Here is a 23211-nt window from a genome sequence, read left to right as displayed (position 1 = left end):
TTCAGCATGACTTTAAGCTTCTGGTTATTCAAATGCAATTAATAGTCATTAATAGTACTAATAATGATAATAACAACAATCATAATCATAATCGTAACCATCAAAACCCTCATTTGTTTTTATTCAAAAAAGATACATTTATTAACAATTATCTACTGTTTCACATAAAATAATGAATATAGCAATAATCTCTGTTTTCCTGCCAAAAAAAAATGAACATAATCACCAAATTATAAATAATACTATCATGGATATATATAGCGAAGATAAAACAATAAATAGTATTATTTCTTACTCCAAACCGAGATTTCTATAAAACAATAACAATGCAAAGTAAGCAGTAATGCGATAAAGTATTCCAAGACAAAAAATCGATACACAATTAATAACCAATGATGTTTGATCAATGGAAAATTGATTTAATATTGAATCGTTATCAAGTGGACCCCATTTTGAACCAGATGGAAAAGCGTTAATAGCCAATGCAGAATATGAGTACCTTTGGAACGCAACATACTTTATCCAAGATAGCCAAACCGGTAGTTTGTTGCTAGTGACAAAAAATCCAGAAACAATCATAAATATGACCATAATAACAGGACTAACTGCATGAGCAAGCTCCATTGAATTGGACAACCCAGATACAAAGTAAAGCAAACCATTACATGTCCATGATGAAATTAGTACTATCAACTGATATATTAAATATTGATAACCCAAATTCCAATTCTCATAAGACACAGAGTTTGAATTACTCATAAAATAGAATATATTGCTAAATGCTAACGGTGGAATCACCTCGAAAATAAAGTCGGCCAAATGCTTACTCAACATGTAAGTTAGTGTTCCATACAAACCCTTGGCCCTGTCCCTTGAAAATATCACTCTAAAGGTTATTAACGATTCCAACGTGGACATTGCGGTAAAAGAGGTTGCCATTACTGAGAAAAACAATGCACCGACAATGTTACTAGCGTTTAACATTGATTGGGTTTCATTGCCCTTAACAAATGATTCCAAATTAAAGAATATACTGCCAACAAGCACTCCCAAAACCGCATTTGATAATATACCAACCATCAATGTATTTGTATAATTCCTTATATTATTCATAAATATCATTTTTGTCAATGCAATAAATGACATAAACTTTCTTTTAATCATGCCTGAACACTTTTTTCTATTTTCCGAAAACAACAGCATTTCAGGTATGATTGTCTTTTTCCCGTTCTTATCTTGCTCTTGAATCTTTCTCAAAAGCATCTCATTGTATTCCGAAGATTTGAATAACTCTGGCAAAACCCTTAACTGATCATGACTTATAGAATGGGACCTCTTATCTGCAAATTTATCTACGTTTGATCTCGGAACTAACAAGTCCAAATAATAATCGGTTGGATTATAGTTACTTGGAATAGGATACCCTATTGAAGTAAAATAATCAACAGAGGACTTAGAAGTTCCGTGATAAACCACTTCACCTTTTGACAGTAATATCACCTCATCAAATCCCTGAAATATTTGCGTTCTTGGCTGGTGTATTGTACATATTATTGTTCTGCCTGTTTTTGCTAGTTTTATCAATAACTGTAATATCTGGAACGCCATAAACGCGTCCAAACCACTAGTTGGTTCATCTATAAATATTATGTTTGGGTCACTAACCAACTCCACACCCAACATTACCCTTTTTCTTTCTCCTCCTGATATTGATCTTACTTTGTCATTGCCGACTATTTTGTGCATACAGTGCACCAAACCCAAATCCTTCAATAGTATTCTAACCTTCTCACGTCTTTCTTTAGAAGTCAAATATGGTAAACGCATTTCCGCTGAGTATAACAGTGTCTCTTCTACTGTTAAATAAGGTATCGATATTTCGTTTTGCATTATGTAGCAACATCTTGTTTTTAACTCTTTTGGCGTGACTTTTTTACCATTTATAAATATGCTTCCACCAACCAATTTATTACCTCTTGTTGACAATCTTCCCGACAATATATTTAATAATGATGTCTTGCCACATCCACTAGGGCCTAATATAGCCGTTATTGATTTTGGTTCTGCCATAAAATTCACCCCATTCAATATTCTCGCAGTTTTCTGATCAAAAAATCCACTTGTTACTTGATAAGATATTTCCCTTCCTGATAAGTATATACCGTCAGATGTTTTTGGGAATATAGAACCCCTTGCTGGCTTCGATAGTATTTTGTCCATGTTTATTGCTATATGCGTCTTTTTTTAAAGTTAACCTTTAAGCCTGTGTTTCAGATTTTATGCTCACTACCTATTACCAGATTTACTTGTAATTATTTAATTAAACAAACTCCTTTTATCTTTGAGAAAGAGATAATTAAAAAAAAAGAGAAAAAGATCAGTAAATTCAGTGTATGTAAATGTTATAATTAACCAATCAACTTATTTGTTCACTTAACACGAAAAGATTAATAATTAATCTCACTGCAGTTTTTATTAATCAATTTAAATTTAATTTCCTCACAAATATTAACTATTCTTTTACTTATATTCAGGTAGTGATCATATTTGTCTATATCTCAAATTCATTGGTTTTTTGCTTTTTTCCCTATTATTTACCCCCCTCCCCCCACGCACATTTTACATTAGAAGTCTTTCATATCTGTTCATATCTATTGCAGATTGCAGGAACTAGCTATCTTTTCGCTTATTTTGTCGATTGAATACCGAAATATTGCAGATTGTTGACTACTTTAATCTTTATTTGAAACTTATTTATCCACGCAAGTTTTCTAACTTGCCCTCTTGATTTCACAGTTTCTTTTTACTCGTAATCTTCTAATAACACATATCATACTAGTGTAAAAATCGCTAGTGAAAGTTAGTTAAAGGTAGTTTTGTTACAAAGTAGAACCCTCTACGCTTTAGAATACGAATGCGAGTGTCTCTTTGTCAATAAAACGAGATGTGTCAGTCCGGAATTGATAAAACTAATATATAATACTGAAAACAAAAATGTAAGAAACAAATCAGCGAAAAATAATTAGAGTTTAATACCTTAAATGTTACGCAAATATTAGAGAGGAATATGGTGTTAGAATATACCACCTACCCATCATCTAATGCTATTTGATATAATTTCATCATGATTTAGATGCTAGAACTTGTTTTTAAGATTATTTATTATTTACTGAAGCGAATATCAATATCACTTTGTAACAAAAACTGTTGTTTGTAAACACTTTGTGTAATAAGTAATCTTATAATCCAGCACTAGTTATTCACTGCATCATTTAGTTCAGGATTAAATAAGACCAAAGTAGTAACTTGCGTGTTTGAATAATATTAAGATTTCAGTATTCAAAGCCTTTTATTACTTCAGTGGGGATTCAAACTTGTTATATAAAGTGTGTATCACACTGTTGTTGATAAGAGTACCATCCTCGTCTTTAACATCAAATATAATTGAAATAACATTATTGTCCATATTTGTTAAAGATGAAAAAATAAATAAATTGATGTCAAATATCTATTTTTTAAATATAATAAACAAACCCATGCTTTAAACTTGTTGATCTTCAACCCACCAGGCTCTCTTTTTTAACTTGCGATCTTCAGTGGATCCATAACGATCATAATAATATTGTGGTCTCAGACCTCTTTGACCACCAGCAGGTAAATCAGTTTGAGTACCGACGGCTCTGGATTGAGCTTCCAAGTCTGCATCTGCCATACATGTAGCCATGCAAATTTCAGTGTCTTGCACAACGTGGATGAAGAATGGTTTATCTTCTTGACACTCATACTCGCATTTCTCCTTAACAGGTGTTATTTCGCCAGTATGCGAAACTAAATTAATAACATTTTCAACTGAAACTCTTGGAATGTTTCTAGCCCAAAATACACCGGAATGAGTCTGATATACTGATTGGTACTTGTCAGCTAACAATCTTGACACCACCTTTGAACCTGAAATAACTCTCTTTCTCTGGTCAGAATTTAGTCTTGCAAATGACTGTGTTCTTGTAAAGTCGAGTTTGGAGCATAGTTTCGTCATTTGGTTGTTGTTTAACGAGTATTTTCTTTGTAATGAAAACATTATCGGTGCACTGACACAAGTTTTTGCAGTTAAGCCTATCTCAGCCAGGGAATTTGATAATGGGTTCAGTACATAAATAACCTTGCAAATATCGGAAAGATCAAATGCCTCCTTCCTTACCATAGATGTCAAATAATGATGTATCCTTTCTGCATGATCCAATAACACAACCATTAATCCGTGACAGGCAGGGGTTGCATATGGATCTATTCTCTTGCAAACAATCTCTGCAACTTCTGAGCGAACTCTATTCCTGGTCAAAACCTTTACACAACTTACATAAATTGCGTTCGGGGCCAAATCAATGCTTTCGACTAACCTGTCGAAGTTTGGAATATTACTTTGGTCAACAACTTTGGATGCAGGAGCAGTCCTCATAAACTCCTCACGAAGTTTTTCTGCCAATGACTTTTTAAAAGAAACTTGATTGATGTTCACCCATTCCTCGCCCATGACAAATCCTTCTCCAACAACTCCTTCAAACTTCTCCTCTCCTCCACCGGGTCCAGAAACAACTCGTCTTCTATAAACATTGGGGTCTACACCAAATGGTGTCCAGAATCCACCTTCTTCAGTCTCTGCTGGTTTAAAATACGATGATGAATACAACCTACCATATCTTTCCCTTGGTGAAAATCTTCCAAATCCTCTGTCTTCAATATATCCTGGCATTCCAACGGTTCTTGTCTCCTCCACTAATTTATCACCAACAATAACCCTTCTAATAGACTCAAAATCACGTGACTCCGGTGGCATATTCTTAGCAATATCAGAGTAGATGTCAGTAATAATTTCCGCAACAACTCTTGCTGTTTCTTCCGGTTCTCTTGCCTCGAATAGCTTCTCACAAACCTCAGTTACACCTTTTTCAAATTCAACTCCTGAAACTTCGCTATCAACCGCAATTAAACCAACAAACTCGGCAGTTGCCAGTATACAATGCTCAGAAGTACCATCTCTTCCAACTCTAGATACAACTTTACATGCTGCATCATATGTTATCTGCAATTTTTTGTTACCTTTTGATATTTTACCCATTCTGTAACCCAATTTATAAGCTAGATCTAAGTCAGATGAATTTAGCTTAAGACACGATTTATGATTTGCAGGTTTCATCAATACACAATACTGTTTGGACTCCTCTTCAGTAAGTTGATATTTCTCCACAAATGAAACTTTATTAGAATGCTTTGATGATTTCATAGGCTCCGATAATTTCTTCAAACATCTGGCAGTAAAACCACTTTTTTTTGTGAATGTCCATGGCTCCATTGCTGACATTACTCTGCAAACATCTCTTAAATCAATAGCAAAGTGGGACTCGTCTCTGAAAGAAGTGAGTACACTCAATATTTCTTTTGACCAAATGAATGCAGGTGTTGAGAGAGTTTGGCAAGCAACACTTCTAGAACCGTCTATTGCCGCACACCAATTTGCTATTGTAGATTCTGAAAATCTTGATGATTCACCATCCTTTTGTGTTCCTGGATATCTCTTAATCTTTGCGTAAATAAGCCTGGCACATGATTTAGCTACATTTGCAGGATCAATTCTACTTGCTATTAGCTCAAAATCTTCAATGTTATATGCCTTGTTTCCAGCGTCACTATAAAGTGAAAACAAAATTTGTCCCCATGCTTTCTGTACACTGTTCAATGCAACTGCTTGCCTTGTCGACCATAAGTATTTATCTGGAGTACTTGAAAGTCTTTCCTTTGTTTGTATCCATTTCTCTCTTGGAGCAGTTGATTTAGACTTTGCATACTTGCCTCTAGACCCGGCATATGTATCCATTGAAAGATGATCACTCTCACTACTTCCAAGAGAAATTTCTCCAAGGGAACTGCTTAACTCCAAATCCTTTTCTGAACCAAGATCCAATCCCTCTGACATATCTCTCTCTGATCCCAATTCTAATTCCGAAGATGACCCCAAATCTATTGCCTGCATTAAGTCACCTTCAGATTCACCCAAATCAACGGCTCCTTCTGATTCTTCAGGAGCCTCTTCAACTGTTCTTCCATGAATATGTGCAAATGGAGACGGCACATACAGCCTGTCACTCCCACGGAAAAGCTTGTCTGACCAAACAGTGCCAAATGCTATCATTGGGAATTGTCTGTCTAATCTGAATTTCTCAGCCTTTCCTGCCTTTCTCTTATATACATAAGCACAAGCTCTCCAGATGTCGGTATAAAGTGGCCATTGACTTGCTACAACAGATTCTCCCAACTCGTCTGCCCTCTCTATTAATGCTCTTACAAGAGAGTTTCTACACATCTCTCTACTTGGACCACGTCTCATCATTCTACGAGCAGTACACAAATCCGCAAAGAAAACGGGGAAAAGTCTTGGATACAAGAATTGTCCAAGATGTAATCCCAGTTTCATTACTTGAGATAACTCCTCCTTTGATAGTCCAGCGCATGGTTCCTGAATTGTGTAATCCATAAGAGTACACATTAAATCTGCATCTATATTTGTTATACCATATGACTTCATTAACTCGCTATTAATAACAACTTGACATTTTCCGAAAATAGATTTCTTATCTGGCTTTGGAATCAACGATGGTTTCACTCTCTCAACGAGTCTGCAAATGTCTCTTGTCTCGAGGTACATTCCTCTTCTTTTCATTCTAAACTTTATGTCCATTACAACTGAAAAGTCCAACCATGTTAATGCGTGACACTCCAAAAGAGCAAATGGCTCCAAGTTGTGACAATAGTCGAGTGACTTCTCGACGGAAACCCCCTTATTAACCAACAAGGCCTGGCAAGCTGCTATGCTAAATCCATATCTACGAAACAATTCAATGACAACTCTTTCCAACACATCAAGAGAAATATCAAATGCAGCCAACTCTCTGTCTGTCTTCATTCTCCAGAATAATATCTTTGCTATTTCGACTTCCAATTTAGTGGCTCTTTGATATTCAATTTCTCTCTCTTCCTTCTTGAACATATCAGCCAACTCTCTAATTTTCAATCCAGTGTATTGTGGATGCCCTAAATACTCCATTGCCAAGGCTTTGCTCATTTCCAATTCCCCTCTTGTAGCCAGTTCATCTAAACTTGGCTTCTGCGGCGCATACTGGTTAAATGGTGCAGAAACATAGTCAATTGTTGGAAAACCACCAACTGCAGCATATGTTGATACTATTGCTGATACAAAGCATAATGCTGCTAGCAAAGCAGCTTTGCTGTTTGTAAACAGCTTATTGTAACTCTCCATCTTTTCTTTTCTAGATTGAACCTCAAAAAATTGCAAGATTCTCCTTAATTATTCTAAATCCTATTCCACCTTTATTAATGCTTTCCTGTCCCAATTTCCTAAAAGTAAATCTCAATATTCTGGAGATCTATAAAAGGCGATGAGCCCAATCACCCCTCACTGTTCTATGCTGATCTTGGGCGGGCGCATCTATTAATTTCATCGCATCTGCAAGGTCTCGGTTTAAGTTTCTGCGAACATTGAGCGCAATTTCCATAGTTTGTGCAATAAATCTGTTGTATTCAAACCCTTTATTTTAACTCTATTCCTAATTTTCTTATCAGCTTTTTTATTTGTTGCCTGATCTGTATTCGAAAGATTTATTCTCGTCTTTTTCACTTAAAAGATTATCTAGTGTTTGGCGGGCAATAGGTACGACATACCTGAGGGTTTATAGAAGAGTAGAAAGTGATTTTGACGCGTAGATGCCACTGGATTCATGTAAGTGGCAAATATCTTCTCTGAACATTGTCTTAGACTTGCTCAAATCTGTATGCGTTAAGTAGTTTCCTCTAGGAATTATCCCGACCGTTCTGATCAGAATGCCCCTAAATCCCCTCTCAACATTTGCAGGTGAGTGAGATCAAAGTTGAGTATGTAAATCAAGAAACAACGCACCCAGTCACCCGTTCAAAACGAACAACACTGTGACTTGTATACAACCCAAACACACAAATTAGTCGGTATTTAAAAATTCTGATAAATAGAAATTAAAAGGATAGTAAATTTCATAATCTAAAATCGCCAGATAGAGTAGTGGCTTATACTGGAAATCTGAAACTAAAGCCTTTTTATTCTTTGAACGAATAAAACAGTTTTTCATCTTGCGTCATTCATAGTTCAGAATTTCTTTGTCTAGAAACTGAATCAGAATCCACATTGTGAAATGAATCTTGAATCGTTCCAGAATAAATGCAAGTGCTTCTTTAAGAAGATGTTGAATTGTATAAAATTTCATCCTTCCTAAAAAGATCCTTTCAAAACGACGAAGCGTCTACATAAACATGAGCACGACGGCAACGACAATAACTGTAACGAGAATACCCGAAGCTATGTAGAAGTTCAAACCAGAGGATATGCTGGAAGCAAGTGCCTTGCTTTGAGCTAAACCTGACTCTTCAGAATTCTCAACTGATCTTGGTTCCTTGCTGTCTTGGAATAGTCTAACAGTCATGAGTTCCAGTGAAAGACCATTAGGGTAGTCTTTTGTAGGGTATGTTAAAATGTCACCAAATCTTGTCCTAGATTGCGCAGAAACCAAAAATGAAATATTCTCTTGGTCTCTTGCATTCCCAATGAGACTCTTAACTGCTGCTGTCACGTCTATGTTAACTGGTAAATTCGGTGTTCTTGGAAGTACAGTCTTGACCGTCTCTAAAACGGATGATCTGGAGATTTTAGAAGAGTTAGCCTCCAGATCAAGGATATCAACTCTGATTGGGAGAGATCTAGAGCCACCTATCTTGTTTACAATCAACGAGGCGTGAATAACATCTTCTGATGAAATATTTGCTGCTCTAATCGAAGAAGCGTCAAAAGATGCAAATAAAGCAGATCCAGCTCTCGAACCCTGAATTGTAATGGCACTCGACGAAAGATTATGGCAAATTAACTTTTTTGTTTCACAAGCCAATTTCAAAGGAACTGTGTAATTGTAAAGCTGCAGACTTTCCTCTGGATTGTGTTGCTCTTCATCAGAAGACTCGACCAAAGGTTCCTCTATTTGTTCTGCTAGAGCCGCTTCAGCACCTTTACCACTAACTTCTTTATCTGACTCTCCTGCGATTGTTTCTTTCTCACTCGCTACAGATACTTCTGATACACTCTTTTTTGCTTCGGGCTCAACTCCTACTTCAGGCTCAACTTCCGCCTCTGCCTCTACCTCAGCCTCGGCCTCAACCTCTGCCTCTGCCTCTGCCTCTGCCTCTACCTCTGCCTCTACCTCTGCCTCTACCTCTGCCTCTGCCTCTGCCTCTGCCTCAGCTTCAGCCTTCTCCTTGATACCTTCTGGAGATTCCGATGAGGAAGCAGAATCAACTTCAGGAGCTAAAACGCTTCTCGCATGTTGGCTAACACCTTCTCCAATAACATAGGAGAAGTAAATACAAAAGACTAACGAAAGGAAAAAAAAACTTAAGTTTCTCATTTATAACTCAATTTCAATAAATAATATCCCAATATATTTATTGAAAAAACTAACCACTGTCTTCTCAAAGCCCGGGAAATCTCCTCCAGAGCGTCATAGCCTTAAAAAATATTTCAGAGGGTAAACCAACCACTAATCCCAGTTTGCAGTTATCCCGCTTTGTTAGTATATGTCTATGGTTTGATGTCTTTAAAACAGTTGATAACGCTAGAAAACCTATCTGCAGGTCTATTGCTCACTAACAATATACTGTGTTTATCACCACTTAGTACGTATTTATATTGTTTTGGAGAAACCGTTTTCCCTTGAGTTGGTTCTTTGAGTTATAACTTAGTTTCACTGCCTTCTGACATTTATCGGCTCAATCCCTAAAATATACTGCAAAGAAGTAATGAAAACTCCAATTTGTAAATAATATGACTTGCTTTCACCAACAAATTCCTTTAAACCTCATTTTTATATATTTGATCCAAATGCTTTTACTTCTGTCCATGCTCAGCAATTCACTGCTATTCTGGCGGGAACGCACAAAGAGTTTTTTGTATTACACCTATCTACCCGTCCTTATTGATCATTTTCAGTATTATGTCACCAACGGAGTCATTTTCCAAATACCCTTGCCTTTCGTATCAATGTTTACTTTTCCTCTTTCCTATCTTTTATATTGAATCTTATTTCCTTTTTTCATATGTAACTGTTTAACGGAATACCCATCATTCCTTCTCGATATAAATTATGTGAAAGCAGCAAACCCAACAGACACTGTTTACCACACTATTCCAATTACCATTACGCCTGCTATTTCTTTTGTTACCTTCTACCTCAAGAGTTTGCTTGTATGAAATACAAATAAACGTAGGAGCCACGTGGATCTATGGCGCCAAATAGGTTGCAAAAAGATTACATGTAAACGTAATTAATAAAATAATTAAACATTGATCAGAGGAACTTAATGAACGGAGAAAGCCGTGCACTATAACCTAAATAGCAAAGTATGAGAGATACTTCTTTGCTTGTATTCCTCTTTTCAGTTTATTTCTTTGTATTTTGCTCACAGATTGTTGAAGGTTCGAACTTTGATGGTTATTATTCACAAGGAAAGGGGAAAACAGAGGTAAATAATTATGACAGCTTCTTAAGGAGCGTGTGTGAGCCAACTGCAGTTCCTTTCAATGATTTAATTTCATTTGGAACTCCAAAGGCTGTCCTTTACGAGTGTCCAAATGGCCATGAAATAAGCGGAATAGAATACACAACTGATTCCCTCAGACTCTACATTACAGGAATAAGATTTATTTGCAGCGACAATGAATCATTTATTTTGCTTGGTTCTGAGAAATTTGTATCTGATAGAGTTTCTGGAAAGTATCATAAAGGAGGAATAAATGAGGTTGCTTTTGGGTACGATCCCGAAAAACCAATAATTAAGCTCCTTCAAATTGTCAAGGAAGCATCTCTCCCAAAAGGTTCCGAACTACTTCTTTCCTTTATCCCTTCTGGGGACCAACTTCTTAGATCTAGAACCTTTTTGGGTGAGAAGCCAACAAAACTTTGTGCAGTAATAATACAGAATTCAGAATTCGTTGCTCCTGTAATTGGTAATTTGATACTACAGTTTTCCATGGAAAGACCTTTGGCACGGGTTCAGTACGGCGGTTTTGTCTATACTGGAGTTCCAAACGTTAATCTTGGAATTCCAGATAATAGTGAATGCTCCTCCGTTTCTGGAGTTGGGACCTCATCATCTAAAGATGTTAATTTTCGCATAAGTTGTCCTGAAGGAAGGAGGATTATCGGGATTAACATGAATTTAGGAGACAGAATTAATTCTTATACGCTGAAAAATATATCAGATGAGATATTAAAATCTAGTGGAATACTTTTTGAGAAGGAAAATTGGGATAACAACGGATTTTATTCCTTAATAGATAACCTTGGTCATAAAAGCGAATTTTACACGAGTGAATACAAAACTGTTAATAATTTTGAGATACTAATGTTAAAGTTTTTGTGCAGCGACTACATTACCTCCTTTTCTATTGGCCAACCGTTGTCAAACTCAACTAGTTGGAATATATTGGACAAAATCCCCAGAGTCGAAAAATGGGTTTCTTCTCCTGAACTTATTGGAAGTGAGGTTTTGGATTTGGTTAAAAAAACTGCGGAAAAGAGTTTGATACTTGGGACAGCAGATGTTATGCTTGGAAACATTAATTCTGTGCTTTTGGGATATTCTACAGGAAAGTTGAAGATAAAAGCAATACTTGAAGGCAAAAATGGAGATAATTTGGGACCCACTGTTTCTGATTATGTAGAAAGGTATACATTCGGGCCAATATTCATAGATGTTGGAGAGTACACTAATTTTGATTTTCAAACACGTAATATTTTAAAATTATTGCCTGAGGTTTATCCCTCAAGTGCAATAGACGCAAGAAAAGGATATTCAGGGGATATTTTTCGAGGTATATGTGGGAGAGTGATGTATGGTTCGTTTCTACTTGCCAGTTTTGGCTTTGAAACATCAAAAATAGTTAAACCCTTTTATCGACAAATTTTTATGACACCTGGAATAAAAGTGGAAAAGAATTCAAAAAATGGGACATTCAATTGTAATATGCTTTTCTCAGGGTTAGTTTCAAAATACAGCTCTAATTCTTATCTTAATGAAGATACAGAAATAGTAAGGGATAATTTACGAAGTAGTCTAAGATCTTTTCAGGGTTCATTAAAATGTCCACCAGGGACGTCCATTGAAAGCATACAACTTCTTGAATCAATAGAATTTGGTAGAATTGATAGCATGAGGTTTAATTGTGGTGAAGGATTTGAGACTTATTTTGTTTTGGGAACGGAGTCTGGAATAAAACTCCTTTCAGGAACATTTTTTCTCAAAAATAAAATAAAAAATTATAATATTTTAACGAGTCAAATATCCCAAATAGAACCCAAAAGTGGCGAAATTTTATATGATCTAATCTCATCCATTTCTATATCAAGGTCTAAACACTTTGTCTCCAATTCTGTTCGCATCCCTGAGTTCAACCTACCCATCTCAGCATTTAGCCTAGCACAGAAAAATAAGAACGAAACCATCTCATATATTTCAAAAAAATATCCTCCTGATTCTGGCAGCAAAAAGACTTGGGAAAATGGAGTTCTAACACAAGTATGTATAGATATTAAAACCGATGGAGTTATTGGGAACATAGGTTTTAACTTTGAGTATCCCTTTAACCCAACAACAAAAACCTCTATAAGCGAGAGTCACGGTTTTTCTACGGAAGGAAATGGAATTGTAGATGCAGATACAAAAGGATTCGAGTGTGACGGCATGTTACATTCTTCAAGATCCCAATTACTTTTTAATAAGCATGTCAACGATATAATTCTTTCTGGAAAGCTTAAATCAAAGAGTAAGAAAACCCTAATTAGAGCAATTAACTTTAAGTGCCCAGGAAGTAGTATAATAAACAGAGTAGAAGCTTCATGGAGTGTTTCTAGAGGTTCTAGTTACGTATACAACTCCAGATCTGGGGAAAAAAGGGGTATTTCTGGCTCTATTGTAGCCTTAAAGTTCTTTTGTAGTGATGGAAGGTCAACACTTAAAGTCGGAGCGGATTCTAGAACAACTCACTCACAGAAAAATATGTTAGCTAATGAAATTTTCATGGGATATAGAGCGTTGACTAATGATGAAATATTGAAGGTTAAAAAAAACTTGCTCCAAGACAACACTATAAACGTGACTGAGGAATTGTTAAAATCACTTCCAGGAGATCCTGTTTCATTTAAAATAGTACATGAATCCTTTCCAGTTTCAACACTTCAGTTTGATGTTTCCGGAAGTAAGCAGTACAAATCAGCAGAGGAGGCGCTGGATTCCATAAATTTGAAGGATAAACAGGCACTGAAATCCAAAATTTGGAAAGGAGGAAACTGGAAAGGTGTTTGTGTAGGGCTTTTGAATTTAAGTGGGGGACTAATAGTCAAAAATGAGTTTAGTATTACTTCATTCGGAGCTTATTTCGAGAAGCCAAGTCCCTTGGTAAAAATGCCCTATAGAGGATACATTCAAACGGGAATTCCACAAATACACAGAAATAAGGTAATATCCACGTGTGACATGACAACACCACCTAAATATGGATATGAATATCCCGGATTCTCCGCCACCTTTATGTGTCCAAATGGGACTCACATTGAGAGAATTGGTTACAGTACGGTGGAAAATGGTGATAATGGTCAATATGAAATACTTAAAAATGGTACGTTAAATATGCCTCCTCCATTTAAAGAACAGAAACACTTGGGACCCCTTGGTCAAATTAGATCTCTCACATTAATATGTAGTGATGGAATAACCACAATCACAATTGGAGAGCCTTCTAGACCAGTGGCATACAGCGCGCCTGGAGAAATTGGAACAATAAAGATAGGTTACATAAAGAACAACTCAGAGTTAGTTTCGAGGAGCACAAAGCATTATGATTTCCTTGTACCTGCAAGCATAGAGATCCTTGCTAAAGATTCAAAAGAGAGACTACTCAAATTCTCAAATCCTAACTATCCTGAGTACGCGCGGGAGGTGAGTTCGTGGAGCGGAGAAAATCTGAGAGCTGTCTGTGTTGACTTTGCGATCTTAGAGGACGTTAGGAACGACGGGAAAAACAAACCAAGAAGTTATCTAAGTTGGGCGGGGAGTGCCGTACGAATTCCGGAAAAACACCACATTATGAGTATTGGATTCGCTTTCCAAAGAAGAACAGTTGTGAGAAGGCAAAATGTGAAACAGGAAGCGACAAGGACCGTGAAGGCTGCAAAAAGAGTTCAAAAAATAAAGATACAAAAGAGAACCAACCATTAAATGTAGCGTGTTAATGTGTATTAGACGTGAAACAAGAGGATACAACAAATTGAAAAGTATTTAGCAGAGCAAGAAACAGGGAATATTTATAATAGGTGTAGATTCCCATCAATCGTATATAGGTAGAGCTGTTATTTAATTCAAGCATTTAAACTTCCGCTTCTCTCCGTCTGGACCTCCGTTATTCATCACAAAAGGGCAATGAAATTTCACACCGTATATCCTTCCTTCACTTTCCTATCTGCTTTCTTTCTTTTACTTGTATTGCTCCCACCAATTTAACGCCCCATCCTTTGTAGTGTACAATGTGTATAGGAATTGGCATTTCCAAACACTTTAGTTAACCGCCTTCTATCCCATTTACCCTCTACAGTGTTACCGGCTAAAATAATACTAAAACCGTTAAATGAAATTTCAAACAAAGCTTTAAAAAAGATATATAATAATAGGATATGTACAATAGCAACAATAAGGATACAAAAACTATTTATTTATACATTATGATAATAAACTGCTCTCGGTTATCTGTCTCGAAGTTAGGCGGCACCTAGCTATTTAACCCATGATCTATAACTGTAGGTACCTGTAAATTATTGCTCCCTTAAATAAATATAATTATTAGAGACAAAACGTGAGAAATAATTAAATAAGTGAAATATTTAATGAGTTAGGGACGGTGTAAAGGAAGCAGGCGAAGTTGTTAATTTCCGTAACAGTACTTAATATACGTTTCACTATTATTTACCATGAAGATTTTATATTTCTTCCTTTTTTCCTTATTGGGAACCGTGCTTTCCAATGATGTCAAAAAACATACCTATTCATTTACTTCACCTTGTAAAGCCAAGCTGAATTATGTTTTGGCCTTAGGTGAGTCATTTTCAAGATCAGATATTATTCTTTATGGTGAATGTGCGGATAAGACATCTTTTACGCTACTGGCACTTTCCGAGGGAGTTGTTACAGGAGTAGCGCTTCCAGAGAAGGATAAGAATTCAGATGTAGTAGTTGGGAGTGGAGATCTCATCTATACCTTATTTGCGGAACTCGGATTTTCCTTCTTGTACAGAACCCACTCAAAAAAATCATCTTCTGGCCTCTTTGGAATTAATGTCCTCAAGTATGAGCCTTCTCATATAGACGGTAAGCTTGTAATCACTCCTATACTCAAGCACAGTTCTGCTGACTGTATATATCCAACAGTCACTCCATTCGGAGGCCAATCCTTCTGTGAGTTCCACAATAGTTTGGTTAAATTGGGAACAAGTCCGAGGATGTCTGCAAACGAGAAATTTTCTCGCTTTATAAAGGCCGAGAAGAAACATGTTTATAAAAACAAAAACGGTGTTGATTGTTCAAATGGCTTCCATTTAAATCCGAATATGTCCGAGAGACAGTTATCACTTATATTTTCATGTATGTTCGTTATCCACGATCCAGAGATAAAAATCAAAATACCAATAGAGTCTAGAGGGTTATCAGAAGACTCTAAGTCTGTTGCCGTTGAGGCGAAGATTGAATCAGAAGAAGACGAAGATGATGGCTGCTGCGGAAGTTCGTCTAACAGAGACGAATCTGAGGAGGAGGAGGATGAGTGCTGTGTAAAGTCATCAATTAAAAGAAAATTCAGTGGAAAGAGGTCTTCTGACGGAGAAGATGAAGATGGCTGTTGTGGAAGCTCATCCAAGAAAGGCGGATCCGAGGAAGACGGAGATGGCTGTTGTGTAAGCTCATCAATTAGAAGTAAATTCAGTAGAAAGAGGTCTTCTGACGGAGAAGATGAAGATGGTTGCTGCGGAAGCTCATCCAAGAAAGGCGGATCCGAGGAGAACGGAGATAGCTGTTGTGGAAGTTCATCAATTAAAAGTAAATTCGGTAGAAAGAGGTCTTCTGACGGAGAAGATGAAGATGGTTGCTGTGGAAGCTCATCCAAGAAAGGCGGATCCGAGGAAGACGGAGATGGCTGTTGTGGAAGCTCATCTAGAGGAAGTGAATCCGAGGACGACGAGGACGGCTCAACTTCGAGCTCTACCTGTGTGGGGGGCAGCACAGAGGAAGATAAAGCGAAGAAAGAGGCCAAGAGAAGAGAAAAGGAGAGGAGGAAGTCGGAGAAGAAGGCCGAGAAGTTACGCAAAGAAGAGGAAGAACGAGCAAGGAGAGCAGAAAAGGAGAGAGAAAGAGAGGTGAAGAAACTGGCCAAGGAGAGGGAGATGGAGATGGAGAACCAATCTAGAGAAGTTCCTAATGAAGACGGGCTCGAAACGGTTCATACCAACCCTGGAGTATTTACTAGATCCCTTACTCAAATTGAAGTGTCCGAGGGCGATGATGGCGACGAGAGCTCATGCGGAAGCTCTGCCAAGAAATTCAAGACAAGGTTCATGAGTCCGAAAAACAAGTCTGGCACCGGTGATGACGAAGAAGGTTCTTGTGGAAGCTCATCCAAGAAGAGCAAGGACAAGCACAAAAGTGTGAAGACTGAGGGTGCAATGTCTTCCAAAGAGAATTCACCGAAAGCAAAATTACGCAAGGTGGAACCTCGGGATAAACTGAAGGCAAAACACACTGCCGATAATGATGAAGAAGAAGGTTCCTGCGGAAGTTCAGTAAAGAAGGTTAACCATGAAGGGAAGTCAGATGCCTCGAAACATGAAGATGATTATGATAATTCATGTGGAGGTTCAATCAAGTATGTTGATGAGGATGAAGTGGGTAAAAAGACACACGAATCGAATTCTGGTGATGATGAGGATGGTTCATGTGGAGGTTCAATCAAGTATGTTGATGAGGATGGTTCATGTGGAAGCTCAGCCAAAAAGAGTGATAAAAAAGGAAGAAAGACCAGAATTGTTACTGGAGTGTCAGAGTCTCCAGTTTCTGGCGCCTCGGAAGTTATTCTGCCTGCTACTGATGATAATTCTAAAGGTTCTGATGAAGACGAGATCCTCACTGGGGATATTCCTGCAGTATTCTCTCTTTCAAGATCGATACCAGAAACCCCAGTTTCAAGCAGCACTTCTACTACTACTCCAAGAGTTCCCTCACCGATCTCTGTTGACTTGGATGATATTCCTTCTCCTACCAGCGCTTACACCACATACGAAGTCGCTTCGCCGGCCCTTTTGGGTTCAGAAGACGGTATTCTTTCCACCCCAACTTCCACTAGCACAACAACAACCACCACTACCACCACCACTACCACCACCACCACAACTACCACCACCACCACTGCTGGTGTCCATGATCTCGATAGCAAGATATCAAAGAGACACAAACTCTATAGAACAGAAATTCACGGTGCGGGCACGTACCATCCGCTCTTGGGTCCATTCGCGACCGATCCGGAGTCCTTGAGGAAAGAAGCAGAAGGACTGGACTACGATGGGAGACAAATCACTATACCTATTACAAGTTCAGTAGCTCCAACTGTCGATTCCGTCGGGCAGGCTATTCCCGATGATGATGGTAGGACTTTGTCTGAATTGTTGTCCGATACTGAAGGCGATATCGTTACCTTTGTCAAGGATGAGTAATTTGTTGATTCTTTTGTAGTCAACTTATCTAGATTTGTCTTTGCTGTAGGTGGCGGTAGAACATCTTGAATGGGAGCTTTTGGTCAATTTTTCTAGTTGAATTTCTAACTATTTTATAGCTATTGTTTTTTCTTTTCCTCCTGTTACCGCCTAGCGCACCTGTTGGCGGTAGAGACACGTTGGTCAGGTATCCACTATTCGTATGTTCTTGCTTATAAATACGTTAAGTTGTTTATGTTACATTATTAATTTAAATAGACAGGGGCCTAATATAAAAGAGAACTAATTATGGTATGCCCGGTAATTGGGACAGAGCTTGTCCAAGTTGTTTATGTCCCTCGAACTAAGAACACTACTGAGGAGCAATTAGTTATAGAATAGACAAATAAATACGGTCGGGTAACAGTTAAGGAACTTATATATTAGATGCATTAACTGCCCTCAAATATTTATAGTTGGTTTGTACTTTTTTATCTGAAGCCACAATCAGTTTTTTATTCGGCTTGTCTAATAGAGGGAACAATGAAAGGAGCTTTACGACTCTTCATATTAACGGCAATATTTAAATTGGCTTTATCCACTACAATTGTGGAAAAAAACGTTTTTATACCTGGGGACATAGAACCTAACTGCCAAATTTTCCCTGACCGTTTCGCTACACAGGAACAGTACACTAAAGTAATCCTTGGGGTTGATGATGAATGTGCCAAGAATTTTATATCTTCAACGAAAAAACTGGCCCCTTGTGTATCTCTTCAGAACGGTACATATATGTTGCTAATTCCTGAGGTCTCTGAAAATCAGGAACTTATGTTTGTAAACAACAATACAGATTACCCAATCACACTAATGACAAATTTTGCAGTTCTCGAGAACATTGTGCTCACCGAGAATGCAATCTCTCGAATGGAACGCGATAAAAAGGATGTTGATGAATCCGCAAGAGAGGGCCTGCTTTTACTTAACAGTGATATTGCATTTGCCGAGCCATATAGTGAGGTTAACGATGTTATTTATGTTTATAATGAGAGTGATGACAAGGTTAGTAACAACTCAAGCAACCATGCAGTTGGTCGTGCCATTGAGCATAGAAAAGCGGATTCGTCTTCTGGATCTTGCTGTGGTTCTTGTAACAAATCCAATGGCAGCGAGGACAATTCATGTGGGTCAGCCAGTTCCTCATTTGGGTCAACCAGTTCCTCATTTGGGTCAACCAGTTCTTCATGTGGGTCAGCCAGTTCTTCATGTGGGTCAGCCAGTTCTTCATGTGGGTCAGCTTCCTGCTTATCTGGAATATGTGGCGGTGAATGTTGTTCATCTAACTCGGGTAAGTGTTGTAAGAATGGAAACTGTTCATGTTTTGCGACTAAAGCCTGCAAGTGTAGTAAATGCTGCGAGGATGGGGACTCCAGCTGTATTAGTAAAGGATGCGCGTGTTGTTCCTCTAAAAAGGGAGCAAAGAACAGAAAACTTAGATCTGTTGATAACAAAAAAGATGATTCTGATGATGATGCTCAATGCGGTTCCTTGTCGTCTTCGTCTGTGGGTTCGCATTCATTCAAGCACAAGTGTTCCTCATGTTTCAAATGTGGATCATGTCAACACGTAAGTAATTGTTGTGAGTGTTCTGGAAAGAAAGACAAAAACAAGGCCATTTTGCATGGGGAGAAACTCCCTTCATTTAATCCTCCTCCCGTGGAACTTTCTGGCACATTTACAGTTAAGACTTGCAACTGCCCGTCTGTGTCCCACGAGGTCGATACCGGTTGCACATGCAGTTCCATCGAACATCTCTACAAAGACATGAAGCTGTCTGATGACGAGGATCTTAAGTCTTCTGAAATTATGACTACCAACATTGAGGGTGACTATACGTATCTTGTTAGTGGCGATTCCAAAGATAAACAAGTCGTGAGCGGTCCCAGGAAGAGAAGCGGCTCCTACGTTTTTATTTTGGACGGGGATCATGAATCTGAAACACAAACAGAGACTACGGAAGAAGCCACTGCCACTACTACCACCACCACTACTACCACCACCACCACTACTACCACCACTACCACCACTACCACCACTACCACTACAGCCTCGACTCAACATTTACAAAGGAGATTAACTATTATGCCCAACAGAACTCCCATTACTTCTACTACCACAACAACTATTACAACAACCTCTATTTCAGTTTTGCAAAAGAGAATAATAATTATTCCAGACGAAACTCCCACCACTACTACTACCACCACAACTACCACCACCACCACAACTACCACCACCACCACAACTACCACCACCACCACAACTACCACCACTACCACAACTACCACCACTACCACAACTACCACCACTACTACTGCTGCTCCTTCAGAAGAGGTTAGTGAGACAGGGATGCATACAATTAATGAGGTTTGGAGAGTCGTTAAAACAGGCATAAGTAATGTTTCACCAGTTTTACCAACCAGAAAAGAAAGTGGATCCCCTGAAACAGGAAGGCCCTCGCTATATCCAAGATTTATAAGGGGGCAAAACTAATTACATGCTAATTTCTCTTTAATCTCACTTGAAGTATTAAGACTCGGAGACATCTGCTAAAGTAAAAATTCATCTCAAATCTGAAAAGCAATGGAACTTAAGAATTTATGAGTATATTGGTTTATATATTTGATTAGTGTTAGTTATATAATATAAAAGCCGTGAATTTCCTATATCTCTCTTTTAGTCTTTATCGTAAAACATAATGTTTTATATTGGATGACATGCATGGTCACTAACGAACGCGCCGTATGCCATTTTTAGTACTTGGCGGGATTCACTACCTTAAGAAGTAGATTTTAGACCAAGTAAATATTTTCTATTTTGGTTTATGTTTTTGATTTAATGTTTTACCTTGCTTGTAATTCGAGAGCGTTGTTCGATTCAGATGATTCTTCTAATACTTCTTCTCCTGTCTGGGGAAATTCCCCAAATACTTTGTAAAAGGAGCGGTCCGAAGATGCAGATAGAAGCAATTTCGGGGATTCTTTCATCTGATTTGTACAGCTCTGCACAATTTGTGGATACTAGTCAAACCATATGTAGCTCATCAATCCCTGAGGATGGCAACTACAAGCAACAAAAAGGAGAGGGCTCAACGGTATTAAATTTACAAAACATCGAATCTTTTTCACCTTCAGAGGATATATTCCCCTTAAGGAGCAAAAAATTGAACGACATATATATGAATTCAGTTAAAGTGAAAAAGGTGAATACCATACATGATTTAAACAAGAATATTGCTGAGAACTACCCCGATTCCATAATTCTGACTAGAGATAAAGATGGTGATGTTTTGACGAAGGCAAATATATCTGAGATTAAAAATATGTTGGGCCTTATAAAACAAAAGTCCCTTCCCACCTTGGATGAAAAAGAGTTAGAATCTTTTCCAAAGGACGGTTCTTTGCTTATTGAAGAGCCTTTTCTGAATTCAGATGCAATTATGGACAAATTTAGTGACGTATTCACAATACTTTCGTCTATTCCGAGGGAAATGAGAGCAGACATTATCGCTCATACACACAACATCATTCAAAAGGCAGGGGAAGATCTTTCTAATCTCCCAGATATGTTTCTAGGAAACGGGATTCATTATTTGCTCCAGCCTTTCACGGATGTTAGTTTGAATCCGAGCGAAATAATCAAGATATATTCGTCACTCTTCGAAGGGGTGGAAGAAAACTTTCTGATTTTTTTGGAGATTGTAGAGCGTGTTTTTCTCTTGGCCTTATCTTCTTCAAATATTGTTCCACCGACTGCATCCAGAAAACTCAAAGTCCTCGAGAGTACGCAAAACCAAGTCCAAAGAAGTCGTACTCCATTCAAACAACAATCTCTCAACTTTTGGTACAATACTATTTGCCAGACAATTCAAAATATTGAACTACTTAATGTAGTTTACTCGTTTTTAATTCCTCAAGGGAAACAGGAAAAATCAGCCGAGTTTATTGACACTCCGAAAACACCAACACTTGGCGGATTTAGAGAAATTGTTGAGAAAGGCCTTAACGGAAAAATGGAGATAATTAAAACTGGTTCAGTAAGAACTCAAGAAGTTATTTTTGACGGTTGGAAGAAAGCAATCTACGGGATTGGACACTCAATTAACTCCAAATTCTCTGACACAAGATCGCTTTGTGTTAAATACAAGTTAATAACCTCCCAAAAGGAAAACATTGATAATATTAATGAGTCATATCAAGTGAGGAAATTTAAGGGACTTATAAAGGAGCTTAAAGACGACGAAGAGTTGTTTGAAAATGATAAATTAACATACTTAACTTCTTTGGGTCTTGAAAATTCCAGTGTTAAATTATCCACTGATGAAAGGCAATCCATTATTACCGTAAGCACAAATTTTTTGCTTTCAGTTGCAGAAGATCTCTCAGAGGTCGACTTGCTCTCGAAGTGCTTTGGCTTTATCTCAAAATCTAAAAGTTTAGAAAACAAAAGTGATGTATTGAAAATGGATACCGTAAGTTTAATCATTTGTCTCAAAATTGATTCATTGTGTGCCTTGAATTTTTAAGGGTACTTGGAGTCACACAATTGAAAAGAAATTTTTGGAATATCATTAACAACTTTAATAACTTATTTAATTTAAAATTTGTAGGTACTCGATAAGCTCTTAAAACAACCTCACACAATAGAAGAGATTCCTATTGATGATTGGAAAAGCGTAGTTACACTTGTTCCTCAAGACTTTAAAAAATCTTGCACCATAGCTTTACACTCACAATATATTGAATGTTATAAGAAATATAAGGAACTTCATTATACTCTTCAGCAACCAATTGTTGTGGCATCCATTATGGATATACTCGAGAAATCAGGTGACATTATTGGAGATGTTGCAGCCAGATCCACAGCGACGAACTTCTCCTGGAAGTCTCTTTATCAAGCAGATGCAACATTCACCTACTACTTTTCAATTTTAGAGCTAAATAGATTAATTGCATTCAACCAAATTATTACAGATGTCCTAGCGGTAAGTTGTACTTGATTTTTTACGATTCAGGCATTTATTCATTAAATACGCAGAAATACGAACCAATCAGAGACTTATATTCCGTGCCCTCTAAAGAAACCAGAAAGTCAAAAGCCTTGAGATTCTGGAATTCAGTTAAGGGAATGTGGTTATTTAGAATAGTAACTTTTGGTATATTTTCGTTCATAGGGTATATTGACAAGGGTTACACTGTGGAGAAGTGCATTTTTGTTCCGAGGGCGAAACAGGGTGAGCCTGAACCCACAATCATTTGGTAGACATGAATGTTTG

General features: G+C 37.6%; 7 protein-coding genes across 7 annotated transcripts; 4 read left to right on the top strand and 3 right to left on the bottom strand.

The window, feature by feature from the left end:
- Window positions 1-291: 291 nt before the first annotated feature.
- On the bottom strand, window positions 292-2220 carry FG386_002097 (uncharacterized protein; the record flags this gene model as incomplete). Its single annotated transcript, XM_067341445.1, has 1 exon — window positions 292-2220. One exon carries the CDS (start codon window positions 2218-2220, stop codon window positions 292-294), a length of 1929 nt encoding a protein of 642 aa, XP_067198873.1.
- Window positions 2221-3541: 1321 nt separating this feature from the next.
- On the bottom strand, window positions 3542-7312 carry FG386_002096 (uncharacterized protein; the record flags this gene model as incomplete). Its single annotated transcript, XM_067341444.1, has 1 exon — window positions 3542-7312. The coding sequence occupies one exon, from the start codon at window positions 7310-7312 to the stop codon at window positions 3542-3544; it is 3771 nt and encodes a 1256-aa protein (XP_067198872.1).
- Window positions 7313-8345: 1033 nt separating this feature from the next.
- Window positions 8346-9497, bottom strand: FG386_002095 (uncharacterized protein; the record flags this gene model as incomplete). The annotated part of the gene is made up of 1 exon (XM_067341443.1): window positions 8346-9497. The coding sequence occupies one exon, from the start codon at window positions 9495-9497 to the stop codon at window positions 8346-8348; it is 1152 nt and encodes a 383-aa protein (XP_067198871.1).
- Window positions 9498-10491: 994 nt separating this feature from the next.
- Window positions 10492-14364, top strand: FG386_002094 (uncharacterized protein; the record flags this gene model as incomplete). The annotated part of the gene is made up of 1 exon (XM_067341442.1): window positions 10492-14364. The coding sequence occupies one exon, from the start codon at window positions 10492-10494 to the stop codon at window positions 14362-14364; it is 3873 nt and encodes a 1290-aa protein (XP_067198870.1).
- Window positions 14365-15110: 746 nt separating this feature from the next.
- FG386_002093 (uncharacterized protein) lies at window positions 15111-17897 on the top strand (the record flags this gene model as incomplete). The annotated part of the gene is made up of 1 exon (XM_067341441.1): window positions 15111-17897. One exon carries the CDS (start codon window positions 15111-15113, stop codon window positions 17895-17897), a length of 2787 nt encoding a protein of 928 aa, XP_067198869.1.
- A 522-nt stretch (window positions 17898-18419) lies between these two features.
- Window positions 18420-20429, top strand: FG386_002092 (uncharacterized protein; the record flags this gene model as incomplete). Its single annotated transcript, XM_067341440.1, has 1 exon — window positions 18420-20429. The coding sequence occupies one exon, from the start codon at window positions 18420-18422 to the stop codon at window positions 20427-20429; it is 2010 nt and encodes a 669-aa protein (XP_067198868.1).
- Window positions 20430-20889: 460 nt separating this feature from the next.
- FG386_002091 (uncharacterized protein) lies at window positions 20890-22461 on the top strand (the record flags this gene model as incomplete). Its single annotated transcript, XM_067341439.1, has 1 exon — window positions 20890-22461. One exon carries the CDS (start codon window positions 20890-20892, stop codon window positions 22459-22461), a length of 1572 nt encoding a protein of 523 aa, XP_067198867.1.
- Window positions 22462-23211: the final 750 nt, after the last annotated feature.

Source organism: Cryptosporidium ryanae (genome assembly GCF_009792415.1).
Source record: "Cryptosporidium ryanae isolate 45019 chromosome Unknown contig_32, whole genome shotgun sequence".
Classification (NCBI taxonomy): domain Eukaryota; phylum Apicomplexa; class Conoidasida; order Eucoccidiorida; family Cryptosporidiidae; genus Cryptosporidium; species Cryptosporidium ryanae.
The sequence above is the reverse complement of the archived record's forward strand: the minus strand, read 5'-3'. Positions and strand labels throughout refer to the sequence as shown.